The 14,382-nt window shown below is 50.4% G+C and overlaps 7 protein-coding genes across 7 annotated transcripts; 2 read left to right on the top strand and 5 right to left on the bottom strand.

Moving 5' to 3' along the window:
- Positions 1 to 111: 111 nt before the first annotated feature.
- Positions 112 to 1,239, bottom strand: BU24DRAFT_441559 (NAD(P)-binding protein; the record flags this gene model as incomplete). Its single annotated transcript, XM_033530450.1, has 5 exons — positions 112 to 147; positions 205 to 549; positions 618 to 943; positions 1,008 to 1,118; positions 1,170 to 1,239. 5 exons carry the CDS (start codon positions 1,237 to 1,239, stop codon positions 112 to 114), a joined length of 888 nt encoding a protein of 295 aa, XP_033384713.1.
- Positions 1,240 to 2,909: 1,670 nt separating this feature from the next.
- BU24DRAFT_200728 (uncharacterized protein) lies at positions 2,910 to 3,443 on the bottom strand. Its single transcript, XM_033521813.1, has one exon. It carries the CDS (start codon positions 3,380 to 3,382, stop codon positions 3,005 to 3,007), a length of 378 nt encoding a protein of 125 aa, XP_033384712.1. The 5' UTR covers positions 3,383 to 3,443; the 3' UTR covers positions 2,910 to 3,004.
- A 1,449-nt stretch (positions 3,444 to 4,892) lies between these two features.
- Positions 4,893 to 6,024, top strand: BU24DRAFT_492471 (carbohydrate phosphatase; the record flags this gene model as incomplete). Its single annotated transcript, XM_033533894.1, has 2 exons — positions 4,893 to 5,254; positions 5,307 to 6,024. The coding sequence occupies 2 exons, from the start codon at positions 4,893 to 4,895 to the stop codon at positions 5,914 to 5,916; spliced, it is 972 nt and encodes a 323-aa protein (XP_033384711.1). The 3' UTR covers positions 5,917 to 6,024.
- Positions 6,025 to 6,340: 316 nt separating this feature from the next.
- On the bottom strand, positions 6,341 to 7,661 carry BU24DRAFT_200698 (uncharacterized protein). Its single transcript, XM_033521812.1, has 2 exons — positions 7,199 to 7,661; positions 6,341 to 7,019 (listed from the first exon to the last, which is right to left on the bottom strand). Exons 1-2 carry the CDS (start codon positions 7,464 to 7,466, stop codon positions 6,526 to 6,528), a joined length of 762 nt encoding a protein of 253 aa, XP_033384710.1. The 5' UTR covers positions 7,467 to 7,661; the 3' UTR covers positions 6,341 to 6,525.
- A 752-nt stretch (positions 7,662 to 8,413) lies between these two features.
- On the bottom strand, positions 8,414 to 10,881 carry BU24DRAFT_450902 (MFS general substrate transporter). Its single transcript, XM_033531063.1, has 3 exons — positions 10,352 to 10,881; positions 9,183 to 10,297; positions 8,414 to 9,132 (listed from the first exon to the last, which is right to left on the bottom strand). Exons 1-3 carry the CDS (start codon positions 10,398 to 10,400, stop codon positions 8,665 to 8,667), a joined length of 1,632 nt encoding a protein of 543 aa, XP_033384709.1. The 5' UTR covers positions 10,401 to 10,881; the 3' UTR covers positions 8,414 to 8,664.
- A 484-nt stretch (positions 10,882 to 11,365) lies between these two features.
- BU24DRAFT_450901 (cwf21-domain-containing protein) lies at positions 11,366 to 12,484 on the bottom strand (the record flags this gene model as incomplete). The annotated part of the gene is made up of 2 exons (XM_033531062.1): positions 11,366 to 12,202; positions 12,255 to 12,484. 2 exons carry the CDS (start codon positions 12,482 to 12,484, stop codon positions 11,866 to 11,868), a joined length of 567 nt encoding a protein of 188 aa, XP_033384708.1. The 3' UTR covers positions 11,366 to 11,865.
- Positions 12,485 to 12,861: 377 nt separating this feature from the next.
- Positions 12,862 to 14,096, top strand: BU24DRAFT_433410 (D123-domain-containing protein; the record flags this gene model as incomplete). The annotated part of the gene is made up of 2 exons (XM_033529969.1): positions 12,862 to 12,968; positions 13,028 to 14,096. 2 exons carry the CDS (start codon positions 12,862 to 12,864, stop codon positions 14,094 to 14,096), a joined length of 1,176 nt encoding a protein of 391 aa, XP_033384707.1.
- Positions 14,097 to 14,382: the final 286 nt, after the last annotated feature.

Here is a 14,382-nt window from a genome sequence, read left to right as displayed (position 1 = left end):
AGGCTCGTAAACCAAGAGAAAACGGTTGACTTGACTAGCAAGCTTCATCCTATCTCTTTCCATTCCGTGATCTCAAGGCCAAAGACTCATAATATCATCAGCAACACTAGCTCACCAAGCACAATGGCCTCCATCGACTCTCAGATCCTGCACCAAGGCATCAGCATCAACAAACTCACGCAAGCTCAAACACGCAGTACTTACAGCCCCCGTCATATAACTGCTCCCTTCCCCCAACAGAAACAAGCAAGGCGCCCTGAACTCCTGCACCTGACTCACCCTCCCCAGCATATTCTGCCGCGCCCACTCATCCGTCAACCCTCTCTTGCGCGCCGCCTCGCTGATCGGCGTCTCGATGTGTCCCGGGCTGAGCGAGTTCACGCGAATAGGCGGGTACGCTTTGCGAGGTTCCATGGAGGGGTTCGGGTTCGTGTCGCTCGGCGTGCTTCCCGGGAATGTGTTCTGCGGGTGGCCCCATTCCGCGGCCAGAGAGCGGGTCAGTTGGTGCAAGGCGGATTTCGAGGCGTTGTAGGCGGATGTGTTGATTCCCTTGTGATGTAGAGGTCAGTGGGCGGGCGGGGAATGTCACGGTTTGTGCTTGTTTGCTTGCTACTCACCCTGTTCGAGACCCATCCGCTCATGCTCGCTATGAGGACGATACTTCCAGTCACGTTGGCCCGATGCATATCCCTACCTACAGCCTGGGCTACAAGAAATGTCCCAGTGACATTCACGTCGAGAATCTTCCGGAACACATTGATGTCGTAGTCGACAGCGTCGCCTTCACCCGATATGCCCGCGCACGCGACCAATCCGCGCAAGGGAAACCGAACGTCTTCGCGTATTCTATCAAACAGTGGTGGGATTGTCTCGGCTTCAGTGACGTCAGCCTGGTAGTAAAATGCCTTCGTGTTGTTGATCTTTGCTGTTTCCTCTATGTCCTCTGCATTGCATATTTAGCGATTAGTACTAAGTATACAAATGGGGAGATCCTAGATGATTCTGACCCCATTGCGCTGCGTTGGGGGATTGGGCGACGTCTAACAGTACAATGTCCCCGCCGCTTTCGAGAATGGCTTTTCCGACGCAGAGGCCTACTGCGCCTGCACCTCCAGACACTGTATGTATAGTTAGCGATTTAGTGGGTTGATTCTGTAAGGGCATGTTACATAGGATAGTTCTCCCATCAAGTCGAAATAGATCTCGTGTAGGAACGTCGACGGGTGCTGGATGTGTCATAATGAATGTATTCAACGAAAGGTAGAGTGAAACACTAAATTATTGACATCTGATAATCGCTTTGCGTTATGAAAGAGCATTGTTAACCCTGGAGAAAGGTCGCAGCTACGTCAGCGTTCGGTGATTGGGGTGACATGCATGTAGGACGACGTGGGGTACGGTACGACGGCCTTTATCCACATACCCCGCAAAGCTTTCCAATCCCCTAGATAATGTTCAATTCGTATTGGAGACCCTTGAAGATTATCTTAGGACAAGTATCTGTCTAGCAGAATATACTGATCCTCGCGGATTTCGCACTCCAGACATGGGCCAATGAATAGCCAAACCATTGCTAGTAGTTTGGATAGCATACATGTACACTACTACTAGAACAGTTCCCCTATTTCCTTTGTACCATCAACGCGAAACTGTGTTCTAGTAACAAGACGCAATGTTGCACCTCTATCACGAAGTTCAGTCATTCAATAGGACTGTTGCATCAATCCACGTCACCAACACTCCATTCACGCAGATTTTATGACATCAAAACGGGAACCTGGTCATTTATGTACAAGTAACGTGGGTATCTTTATTAATCTTTAAAAAGTTCTATCGTTCTGTGCGAAGAAGAGTATTATCTATAATTCTGCGCCGACATCTCCCCAACAGGCGCATAGCCCTGTGCATTATGTGCAGCCGGCGGGGGATACGTCGTCTCCCCCTGGACCGTACTGCCCGGCATTTCCGCCGCGTAGTTCGCCTGGCTGGGGAGCTCCTGGGGCGGAACCTGCTGGTGATCCTGAGGGGCGTATAGTTCGTGGGCGCCGCCTTGCGGGGCAACGGGTGCATATGCGTAGGCGTCGGAGGGCGGTTTTGTAGAGTTGTTATTGTAGTAGCCGGCGTATTCGTAGGGGGTGTTGTTGTAGGCGGTGTTTGTTCCGTCGAGTTCTGGCTTGTCGAGAGGGGCTTCCGATCCGGAGACACCACCGCCATTGCCTCCTGTGCGTCCTGCTGCTAGTTGACGGTTCTTGCGTCGTCGGTAGAGGAGGAATGCGGCGACGCCCATGCCTGCGAGTGCTACGGCTGAGACGCCGATGCCAATGCCTGCTTTTGCTCCTGTGCTGAGCCCGTCGTCTTGGTTGATTGGGTTTGGCGATTGAGATGGTGGTGGGCTGTTAGTTATGACGGGTGCTGCTGTCTCGCCGTTGGCGATGGTGAAGGTCCATGTCTCGGTGACCGTGGTCTGCGCACTGGGAGCAACGGTGCTGGTCAAGGTAGTGGTCGATGTCGATGTCCTTGTTTCTGTGTAGAATTCGGTGAATATGCCGGTTGCCGATGTGGTCGTGCTCGTGGTGACTGTTGTTGTCACGGTTTGCGTTTTCTTTGGATAGACACTCTGTCTGGGGACGAGATCTCTTAGACGGAGGAAATTGTGGTGCTCAGATGCTGATGTTGCTCTTGCGAGAACGGCTTGCTGCCGCGGTTGAGGAGTTTCGACTGGAGGAGCGGGAGGAGCGGTCATGCGCGGTGCGCGTCTCTTTTTATTGTTATTGTCTTCAGTGACGGTGGTGAAGACTGCATGTGTCGAAGTCATTGCTCCAAGATCAGTGGTCGTGAGTATGGTCGTCCATGTCTCCGTCTTGGTTTCAGTGGTCTTGGGGACTCTGGTCGCAACAGGAGCAGATCCCTCCGTGATGACATTGGTGCGTGTCGTGGTGGTTGTCGTAAAGACACTTCTCCAAGGTCAGTTTTGCAAGTAGAAAGTGCAAAATATTGGGAGTACTTACGTGCTCTGCATGCAATATGTCTCGTCTTTTCCATCTCCACATAATTTTCCCGAATTGCAACACCAACCTTTGCCAGACGCATTGGGGTTGTTGCAACAAGCAGCACCATCGCTACACACGCCTCCTTGAGGTAGCGTACACCCACGCTTGAACAAATTGACGATCTTGTAATGCGCCTTCTCATCGTATTCAGGGTTGGGGCTGTAGTCGAATTCGAAACCTCCAAGAGAAGCTCCTATCGGAAGGTTTTGCGGGGCGAGATCCTGAAGACCGGCAAGCGGGCTGGCGAATGCTCGAGGTGCTGCTACCAGACTGCATAGTAGTGCGAGCAGCATCATTGATGGTGGTTTGCGTGAACAGCCCTTAGTAGGCATGTTTTGTGTTCGCGTGCTGTGAGGGACTTGCGAAGTCTTGAAAGTATAGATTAAGCTCGCGTGGGCGAAGGGGTATAGGGAAGGTAAATATTAGATATTATTCCTCATTTACCCCAGCCACTCGGTCGTCGCCGTAACGCTGGGAAGTTCAAACTCTACTACATACAGTCTAGATGGGCGCCGTTGTGGATCCTATTCTTACCAGGCTCTGGGACGCGGGAAGCCAGTCGCTCGAGGCGCAGTTGAATGCTGGTACATTCGGTCATCGGCATAGCCACTACAAGTGCTCGTGCTGCGCTCAAGATAGCAGTTTGTACATATGATTCGCAGAGAGCATTTGATATTCTACAATAATATTTCACAAATAAATCAATTCTTTCTACAGAAAACATGTATCGCTCCTTTCTGCGCGAACATTGACATGTTGCGCTCAATATCCCCTGAAATCAAAGCATCGAACCTTCAAAGACAGAGGAAGGATCAGAATGCAAGCATCTCGCAAAATTACGCCTACTTCCTAGTGCCAGAAACAAGAGGAGACTGGCGGCCTTACGGGGCGACCTGACCCAATAACGTTTCCAATCGTCTCGTGAATTTGTAGATCTGCACCACCTCATCAAACGTTGGCGCGAGGGCGAGATCCAAAGATAGTCACGGCTTGCAAGGTTCGCCTTACGGAGGCCTAAATGTTCACGCAGATGGATACCTTCGGTGTGTGATTACATAGATACATTCACCAGCGCTCGTAGCTACTCCCTTACCTCATCATTGATCGAGGCGATTTAATTCAGCCTCACGTCTTATGCGGGTAATTGATCGTTCCGAGAGATCGGCAGTCAGAGACGATGTTAGCACAATACAGGAAGGGTGGTGCAGTCGACGACAATACAATACGAAATGTCCACGACTGGATTTGGCAAACGGAAAGATCTCGTTAAGAGCGACTAACAATCCTACTGGCCTGATCCTTCTAAATCATCACGATGTTTGTAATCCAGGCATACCCACTTGCACAATCTAAACGCATCTATGACTTCCGCGGCGAACCGGCGCGCCTTGTGATTCTTTCCCAACGCATGACTGCCGTGCAAAACCATAAGTAGCGAAGAACGAATAATTGCACACCACAATTCACCTGATGCAGAAAACGAAAATGCCCCCAGCAAAACAAAACATTGCTTATCTCCATCGGCTGGACAAAGTCGACCTTGGTTGAGGACTTTTAGCTTCCGAAGACGGGGGAAAAGGAAAATAGGGAAAAAGTGGGTCCGAAAGCCATCTCCGAACATCGATATCCCATGATTACCATCATCATCTCCACGAGCAACGTCCGAATAATCCAATGTGGATGAAAAACAATCAATCAATCAAATAAACGACATCTCCGCATCATTCCAGGAAAAGGCCAAAAAAAATCTCGATCTATCACCGAAAGAAGGAATCCAAACCCTCGCATCCCCGCACAGGAAGCTTCAGAAAAGAGATAGATAAGATATAAAAAAAAGGAAACATGAGCGCCCAACAACCCACACCGAACCTATCCTCCCACCTCACAGCCCTCTTCGCCAACACTCCAGACCAACAGAAGCCCACCTCACTCCTCACCTCCGTGCTGCCAACCCTCATCTCCTCCATCGGATCCGTCGCCAATGCCCTCCGCACGACGCAAGGCGTGTCGCAGGTCGGCACGGCCAACGCCTTCGGCGACGACCAATTGAACGTCGACGTCATCGCCGAGGATATCCTGCGCGACGCCATCGCCTCCTGCCCATCCATCCGCACCGCGAGCAGCGAGGAAGATCCAGTCGAGAAGGCCGTGCAGCATAAGCATCGCGACGGTGCCACCCCGCACGCCAACGCGGGAGATGAAGTGTACACGATTGCATTCGACCCGCTCGACGGCAGTTCCATCATCGCACTGGAGCGTCGGCGCCATCATCGGCATCTGGCGGGGCGAGTCGGCGCTGAACTCGGATCCCTCGACGCAGCAGATCGGCGCTATCTTGGGGGTGTTTGGGCCCAGAACTACGGCTGTCGTTGCGTTGAGGGTTCCCGGGACAGGGGTCGATGTCTGCTTCGAGGTCGCGGTTAGTGACGGCGCGAGCGAGTTCCCCGTTGTACGTCCGTCGATCAAGCTTGACGATGCGCCGTTCAAGACGAGGTATTTCGCGCCAGCGAACCTGCGTGCTGCGGGTGAGGAGCCGAGGTATATGGCGTTGTTGAATCACTTCATTGAGAACAGGTACACGCTTCGGTATTGTGGCGGGTTGGTGCCGGATATCGTGCATGCGTTGGTCAAGGGTCATGGCGTGTATGTTTCGCCTGTCACGGCGACGAGTAAGGCGAAGCTGAGGAGGCTGTATGAGTTGGCGCCCATCGCGCTTATAATGGAGTGTGCGGGAGGTATGGCGGTCGATGCGAGTGATGGGAAGAATGTGCTTGAGAGGCAGATTGGCGATACGGATGAGAGAGCGGGGTTGATCTGTGGAACAAAGGAAGAGGTGGAGTTTGTTAGGAAGTCACTGTTGGAATAGATGTCGTGACAGGTGATGCTTTGTACGAATCTCTTAAATACATAGATACGCTAGATATTGAAACAGACGCCTGACGCTGAATACTACGCTCCGTTTATCATTTCCCAGCAAGACTTGCACCACTTCCAACATCCTATTACACAAAAGATACAAATGATAGAATTGGTTACTCAGGCGCAACAAAAGTACTTGGACACGATCTGATGTGAACTTTCGTCGAATAGGCATGTCCAAAGTCATGTTCACCGTTTGATAAATCGAGTTGTAGCAAGGCGAAGTTTTCTGTCATTGGAAGTGAATGAACCGGTATCGATCGAATCACTCTGTCCCCCAGCCTTGCTATATCCATCTGTTAAGTCCTATGCTACCCTATCTAATGCCTTCCAGGCTACTATGCAAGAAAATGTGAAAAACAAAGGGAATGGGGATATCGATGTAATAATTTTGTCCGCCGCACACTTTCCTCTTCTGCTCTCCTCTCCTCTTCTTTTCTTCTGAACTTCTTCTCCAGGTCTCTGGTCATGGTCTTCCTTAAGTCTTTCTTCATCATGACGCCCAATCATCGTGCAACCCTCCAGGCTCCATGACCTTTCACGTGATATTCTCGGACTACTCCGAGGTATCCATCCGACAGTTGCAGTCCCTCAACTGCTCCTCCAATTTTGCGATCTCCACCTCTTGTCTCTTGAGCTTCTCTAGTGCCATTTCTATGATACGGGCCTTGTTAATGTTCTGCCCTTTTTTACCACCTTTGATGGCCGTCTTGCCTTCCGCGTCGGCCTCAGTCTCAGTTGGCACATCCCTCATGACCCCGTCCTTGGCTTCCCCATCGCCTCGAGAGACGACAAAACAGCTGGTCCCGCTTCCAAAGGTTACTTCGCCGTCGAAAATGAACTCGGCGAGATCGACCATGGCAGACTTCATGCGGTCACGACGAGCCTGCTCCGCTGCGCGGTGAGTCGCACGCCGCATCATAACGCCCGTCGCCATGGCGGTCGAGAAGTGCAGGCCCATCTCTGCGTGACGGCCTTCGGCGATCCATTCGTAGTTTGACTTTTGAGCAAGCAGGTCTGCTTGGTTTGTTGAATTTGTGGAGGTGGAAGCTGTTTGGAGGTGTCAGTGATGCACATCCCGTGTTGTAGTAATACGATGCAAGCAGCGACCCAGTCAAGCCCGTGGATACACAAAACCCTCAAACATCTCCTTGAGTATATCTCTTTCTTTGGCGTTGTTTGACTCTACCTGGAAGGGATGTATCATGTGAAAAGTGGATCTCTCTTACCTGTATCAGACAAGATGGAGGGAGCATTGGAGGAAGAATGTTTGGGGATGGGTATCTTGAATTGCGGTGGCACGGGTGATCCCGACACACCAGATATTGACGAACGTTCCGAACTTGAGTAACTGAGTGGTGTGGCTACATCTCTGGCGGGACTATGCTGTCTCCTCCTCTTCTTGAATAACTGTGGCCAGGCACGACTGAGAGGGCCTGTGCGAGGCGGACTACTACTGGCCCCATTGGTTGCAAATTGCTGATGTGCGTCCATCATCCATAGGAGTGCGAGAGAACTATAGGACGAATGGTGTACACAGTCGGATAGGACTTAGGGCATCGAAGTCTTCCTAGAAAGTAACGAGAGTAAGTTGGCGATATGGGGATGGGATAATAGGAAAGGTCCCACGAATGCAGGGACCCCGCCGTAAACGCCCAGAATTGGTCCTTCCGCTTAAGATATGGAGTGGGCGTCGGAAGGTTGAGATGTTGATCGTGTGAGCCGCTTGGGTCCTGGTTAGCGAGGAGATGGAGGCTTGCGTTGAGAACAATCCAGAACGGAGGAGCAGACAGGGTAGAACAAAAGGAGACGAAGGGACGATAGAACGGTGATGAATAGAAGGTTCAGGATGCTTCAAGTCAACGCTGTGGATGACTGTTCAGGGATTCATTGATGAAGTCGAAGGCTTTTTTGGACAGATATGTCTCGCAAGTCGAACTGTGGACTGTCTTTGGCTTCGCCCATGTTGGTTGGATTGAGGGGGGCACACGAGTAGCCAAATAGTTGAAGGCTCATGTCACCATACGGTGAGGTGGAACAAGATCCCTCCGACAAAAGCATGTGTTGCAATAGGGTGTAGTGGTATGGGGGGGTTGTGGTGTTGACCAGTAAGAGTGAAGTCGATGCCCACGTGTTTGGCGCCAAGGACCCCAGGCATAAGGGGTAGGGGGAGGGGGTTTACGGACAAGCGAATTGGGCCATGTCCCAAGAAGGGAAGAATTGAGGATTATAACGATTCCAGCAAGGAATATTTGAAAGAACGTGTCCCACTTCCCCTCCCTTGCTTGCTGATCAGATAATGGATGAATACTTTGTCATCTTCTTAGACGGATTCTAATGGCTGCCAGTGACATTCCGGCCAACCCCAGAGCTTACAACGTATTCCCAAACTTTATCCCAACAGTATTCAATGTAAAATCCTTTAAGACGCAGGATATCATTGCCTCTTACCTGGCCAGATACTCTTGCATCTTGCCACCAAATCTAAAGGCTAATTGTTGCTTGATACTTTTGAAGTCTCGGTGCAACAATTGAGTGGCTGGGAATTTATAGACACCTGGAAATCCCTACGGTGGATAATCCACTCTAGCCCAATACCAGATTAATACCGAGCCCTATACTATGTAGCTCAATGAATCGTCTGACGCAAGTTCTCAACGATTTGAACCAGGAAAAAAAGGAAGATTTGAATTCGCTAAACTGATGCACGCTCACTTCGATGATGACCATCGCTACTACTCGTATGCGAATCCTGTAGCTCGTATTCATCCTTATGCTTGATGCTCATCTCATCCAGAGCGGAAAGCCCGTCATCTATGATATCCTCATCCAACATCTCGTCGTTGAGAAGCTTGGGGTTGAAGGCGAATGCGCCCTTCGGCACAAACGTGGACGTCATTACCAGCACAAATATGATCGTAAACTGTACTCCCGCAACGTTGGTGATGGCTGGTCGAATATCTTGGTTGTTGCTATTCGAAACATTATCAATGTATGTTCCGAGGAGTGGTGAAGTGATCGCATAGATCACAATGTATGTGCAATAAAGGAAAGCCATGACAGCGCCTAAGGCCGACACATTCTTCGTCTTCGACTCGATTCGAGCAAGTGACGCTTGTATGTAAGCAGCAAGCGAAACGTCACCAGCTGCCCATCCGAAGGACTATTCCATGTCAGCACGAAGTGCGCTAAAGAAACTACAGCAAGACTTACGATGGGAAGGAACGTTGCAGCAACAATCCATGCAGATTGAACGTTCCCCATTGGCGGATTCCAAAAAGGTAGATACCAGACCACGAGAAGCATCAAAGAATCCAGTCGAAGCCACGGCATCGGTGTAGTAACTAGATCGTTGAAGAGGAAGACGAATAGCGCACCAAACAGTTCACCCAAATTCGACCCGCCCACCATAATCTGTGACCATGCAGAGTTACCAAGATAGCGACGGGCAATGGCGGGAGCAAGTCCGTTCTCAAGGTACCTGTGACCATACAGAGCGATAGCGTACCCGGGAAGCAGCCAGATAAACTTTCGGTTGGTGAAGATGATCTTTGCACCAGTATAGACAGACTCGAAGAAGAGCCAGAAGCCACTGACAACGGCCATTAGATAGTTCGGGTCTTCAGGATCGCGAGGTGGCCGCTCTTTCTGGAAACCGGACTCTTGGATGAAGAACCATACAATCGATGCGGCCGAGAAGAAGATTGGTGTGATTATGAAGGAAAAATTGTTTCCGAATCGAGGGATGAGTACGAGAGCCGTGCAGAAAGCTCCAGCGGTTCCGGAAACCTCATAGAAAATGTGCACCATGGCATCCATTTGTCTGAGTTTCAGAGCGTTGCCGCCCACAATATCCCTCGGAATGACCCTACGAATAAGTTCGACCATGCCATAGACGATACCGCATACGCAAAAGATTGGAATCATGCCATCCGTGTTGTAGTTACCGTAGTAGCTAAAATCGTTCTTCGCGTGATCCTTGGTGTATCCCGCCGGGAGGAAGTGACCGCCAGTCGAGGCGTCAATGATCATAAGTAAAGCGCTGAAAATACCGAAGACCAAAACGGCACAGGCCAGAACGTTCTTCGTGGGATATCTCTTGACCAGTGGTGCGATTAGGATGGAGCCAACGCACTGGAAGGCCTGGTTGAGTCCAGTTAACAGACCAACCCGACCAAATGTGATAGATGGGGTGTTTGTAACTCTTGCAAGCTCGTCGTATCGGTTCGTCGCGAGAGCTACAACAGAACCGTTGAAGGCTTCTAGACCGAATTTATAGAGCATGATCCCTAAGATGTATATAGCCATGTTCCGCTTCTCCACTGGGCCTGCAGGAGGTTAGTAGGCAATAGGAAGGCATGCAAGGGAGATCTAAGACTGACTGAAGCGCTTCCACGATTCGGATATGGTTCCCCATATTCGGACCCCCATGGCGATGTCCCGGACGATCGTGTGCTGGAAATGCTATGGGTCGCTGGCTACCTACGTTTTTCGACTTGAATGCAGTAGGCAGGCACGAGCGGAGCCAGAGCAAGAACAAGGGAGTTTATACCCCACGATCGTAGTTGGGACGGACGACGAAAGTGGTTGTAAAGTGGGCCAATAGCCGTGCAGTTGACCAGCATGTGCAAGAATATAACCCACAGTGGCACTGCTCAGTGGCAGAGAGCGAGGGATTTGCTGGGCTTGCTGAGCTTGCTTCTCGTTGGTGTTAAGAGGTGGACATCTGTGCCAGGCCAAGCGAAGACCAAGGGGATACCAGGGGGAAGCCAGTCGGGCAAGCCAGGGTATCATACAAGTTGGTCGTTCTACGGAGACTTTAAAGAAAGTTGAGGTCGAGGAAGGATGAGTGGGTTTAATGAATTAAAGTGGTGAGATCGGTCGGGTCCATGGAGAAGTGCATGTTCCTGGTGGGCTGGCAATGTGGGCGTGCGTGGTCGGGGTCTTCACAAGGCTGTAGGGGTAGCGGACATAGGAAAGGTACAATGATGGGCTGCATAATGGAGACTCAAGAGCGTGCAAATCAGACATAGTGTAAGCAGTATTGCCGGTATGTTCTGGCCGTATAGTGGTCGTAGTGCTGTCGAGGTCTACTATAATTCTGTGGTGAGTATGTGTAGCGTATGGGAATAGTGAATAGAACTGAACGTATCCAGACGAGGCGTCGTCGAGTGAAAGGCCTAGTGCTTGGCTACTGGAGCATTTCCAACCAACCAAACCGAGGGAGGCGACCACGTTCCGCGCCAACGGTTCCGCTACACTTCCACCCCCGTCCCACCTATTCGGCCACAATTGCTGCAGGGTCAAGTCTCGTCTCAGAACTCAGGAGGCATTACTCGTATGTACTATATTATAGAACCTTCAGTAAAGATCAAGTCACCTACAATGCCGAACTTGCACATCAATATGATGTATTGTCATTATTAGGAATTATGAACTCCCCAAGCTACCGAATACTGACTACCCTTTGATTTCGTACCAACGATTGTTACAAGTGCATAACGGAAAGATCCCACGCTATGTCTACAACAATGGTAGATTGTTTGCTTTTCGTTGAGATTGCGGAAGAAACGGCCAATCCCATGCATCTAAGTGGTGCAACACTTTTAGTTATCGATTAGCTATGCCGATGAAGGCTTTGGCCAGGTACGTTCAGCGAACGAAATCCTCACACTAGATCGTAACCAACTTGAAGAAATGCCTATGCTCCATTCGCGGTAGGCCGGGCACGCGCATCGAAGGAGTCGTACCTGTGACGCTTCCATGAATGAGCTCTCTCTCTCTCTCGTCTCTCGAGACTGCATCTTATCATTCGTTCATCTTGCTTCCTCGAACGCGAACATAGCGCGTGCATTTGAAGACACGCTGGTTGCGCAGGACTTCGCTGACGTTGTTCTCAATCGGACTCATCATCATATTCCTTCTCGCTTTCTCTCCTCTTCTTCTCCTTCTCGCGGCGCAGTTCCTCTTCCTCTTCTTCACCCCTCTTTGCCAATGATTCACGGAGTCTTTCCTCCTGCTTCCGCCAGTGGCTTCCTTCTTCGTAGTCTTGACTGATCCCTAATGCTTTCCGGAGACGCTCGCTTTCCTCCATCTTTGCTTTCGCGAGATCGTGAACTTGATGTGACTTCAGGTTTCGCGCGTTTGGTCCAGCACCTTTGCCAGCCTGTCGCTCGGCCTCTAACTTCTTGCGCAGAGCATCGCATCGGTCATCGATCTCATCTTCATCGACCCTTGAAGTTGGTTAGCGATCGGAGAGTATCGCGAGATGTAGGAGGATCATACCCTTCTTCTTCGAGCTTGTCCCTGAGCTCGAATACCTTAACCTCAATCTCCCGCTTCGCTTCATGTTCGAGGATCTCTTGATCAGGTTGCCGTGGGCGGTGCTTCGCCTGGTCCCATTCCTTTGGATACGGTGCGGCTCGGTCGCGTGGCTTGAGAAGAGAACGGTTCTTCTGGACGTAACCGGAGGTGCCACTGCCTCGTGGAGTAGACAGACCGACGTTCTCAGACATGTTCAAAATGCTAGCTCGGTGTTGAGCCTCAAAGGGGCGAAAGAGTTAGGTGCGGCGTGATGATGAATGATCGTGAAGTTTATGGTGGTGAATGCAAACGGCTGACAATCCATCTAACTAATTGTTCTAGAAGGTTGCGGAGAAGGCGCGGAGGTTCTACAAGTGGTCCGTGTGCTCAGCCCCGCCATCACTGGTAGAATTTCGAAGAGTCAACGGAACTAGTAATTGTATGAATGACAGTACTGCGCCATGGGACCAAAACCTCAACACAAATTTCCTCATAAACACCTGCTCATTCTGCAGCGATCTTTGCTATACCCAGATCCTCCGCCATGAGCTCATCAATCACCAAAGAGTCTGAACTCTTCCCCACAGAGATGGATGCGGGTGGATTGACGGACAAGGCCAAACAAAATCGACTCCCGTTTCCCCCGGTCACCAAAAGGCATATAATGAACTGCTCATATCACAGCTGGCATCCCAAGTAAGTACTTAAAATCTATCCACAATGTAATTTATCCAGGGATGCTAACATATCGACAGATACCGAACAATTACACCCAAAGCACGCCTCATTCCCTTGCCTGGCGCATTCCTCGAGTATCTTCGCGCAGACGGAATAGTCCTCCCTCCCGAGGAGGCAGACAATCCAGAATGGTCAGATGGAGACAGTGGTATCTTTTCCGGTGCCGACAACGAGGCAGGCGACGACGGTGACGATGACGAGAATTTCGACCCATCTACTCAGTGGCGAAATACACATGAGGAGGTCGCGAGGATCATAGAAGAGTTGGGCGGCAAGGTTGCGCCGAAGTTGAACTGGTCGGCACCGAAAGATGCGACCTGGATAAATGCAACGAACAGCATGCAGTGCAGCACTCCGAACGATATCTACCTGATGTTAAAGTCCAGCGATTTCATCACACATGACCTGCAACAAGTTTTCGACGACACGGAGCCTGACGACCCTACTGACACGAACTCCGATCCAGTGGCATCCGGCATCTCATCAATACCGTATCATCTAATCCTCCGGAAGTGGATTACCCTCAATCCGTCAGTCGAGTTCCGAGTCTTTGTCCGCAATCGTAAAATCATTGCCATCTGCCAGCGTGACTTGAATCATTTCGACTTTCTATTTAGCATGCAGGACAGGTTACGTCAAGAAATTCAAGACTTCTTCAGCATTCGGATAAAAGATACTTTCCCAGACGACAATTTCACATTTGACGTCTACATCCCGCCACCCCATAACCGCGTCTGGCTGATTGATGTCAACCCCTGGGCTCCTCGAACTGATCCGCTATTGTTCGCATGGCTGGAGCTCCTCGAGATGCCTGAGCCTGCGGATCCCGTTTCATACTCAACGGATGAGTCGGAGGAGGATGAGGTAATCGAGCCTCTGTTCGTGCCAGAGTTTCGACTAGTGAGGAAAGACGATCCAGAAGCATATGGCTTCGTAACCCCACAGTTCAGCGCCCACAAAATGCCGAAAGATGTAGTAGACGCAAGTCAAGGCGGCGAGGGTGTTTTGCGGGAATTTGCAAACAATTGGAAGGAGGCGCAGCGTCTTGCGGAGGAGCAGAGGAGAGAAGATAGCGAGGACGATTGATCGTTTTTAGTACGAAGCAACGACCCGGCGTAAAATGATTCAAAGGCGTCAATTGCTTAATGCATGCATGATATCAAAAGATTTCTCTCGCGTTTGACTTTTGCAGAGCCTAAGCACAAGTGTCTGAATACAATCACTGACTACAAGGTTCGATTCATCATCTTTGCCTTACCTTTCCTATGCTAGTGATATTCACATACATGATAGCATTTATTTCTGCGATGTCACTATAAATACTTTTGCAACTCGATGTAACTTAAGAAGATTTTGTGACGGCTACTGAAGA

This window comes from Aaosphaeria arxii, assembly GCF_010015735.1.
Source record: "Aaosphaeria arxii CBS 175.79 unplaced genomic scaffold BU24scaffold_4, whole genome shotgun sequence".
NCBI lineage: Eukaryota > Fungi > Ascomycota > Dothideomycetes > Pleosporales > Aaosphaeria > Aaosphaeria arxii.
Note: the sequence above shows the minus strand (reverse complement) of the source record. Positions and strands in the feature narration are given on the sequence as shown.

What these genes read in the sequence shown, in the direction of transcription:
- BU24DRAFT_200728 (XM_033521813.1), bottom strand. Translation starts at nt 3,382, where the DNA reads ATGCCTACTAAGGGCTGTTCACGCAAACCACCATCAATGATGCTGCTC.
- BU24DRAFT_200698 (XM_033521812.1), bottom strand. Translation starts at nt 7,466, where the DNA reads ATGATGGACGCACATCAGCAATTTGCAACCAATGGGGCCAGTAGTAGT. An exon ending in CTCCATCTTGTCTGATACAG is followed by an intron (nt 7,020 to 7,198) that starts GTAAGAGAGATC and finishes ACCTCCAAACAG; the next exon opens with CTTCCACCTCCACAAATTCA.
- BU24DRAFT_450902 (XM_033531063.1), bottom strand. Translation starts at nt 10,400, where the DNA reads ATGGGGGTCCGAATATGGGGAACCATATCCGAATCGTGGAAGCGCTTC. An exon ending in CGAATCGTGGAAGCGCTTCA is followed by an intron (nt 10,298 to 10,351) that starts GTCAGTCTTAGA and finishes AACCTCCTGCAG; the next exon opens with GCCCAGTGGAGAAGCGGAAC. An exon ending in CTGCAACGTTCCTTCCCATC is followed by an intron (nt 9,133 to 9,182) that starts GTAAGTCTTGCT and finishes GACATGGAATAG; the next exon opens with TCCTTCGGATGGGCAGCTGG.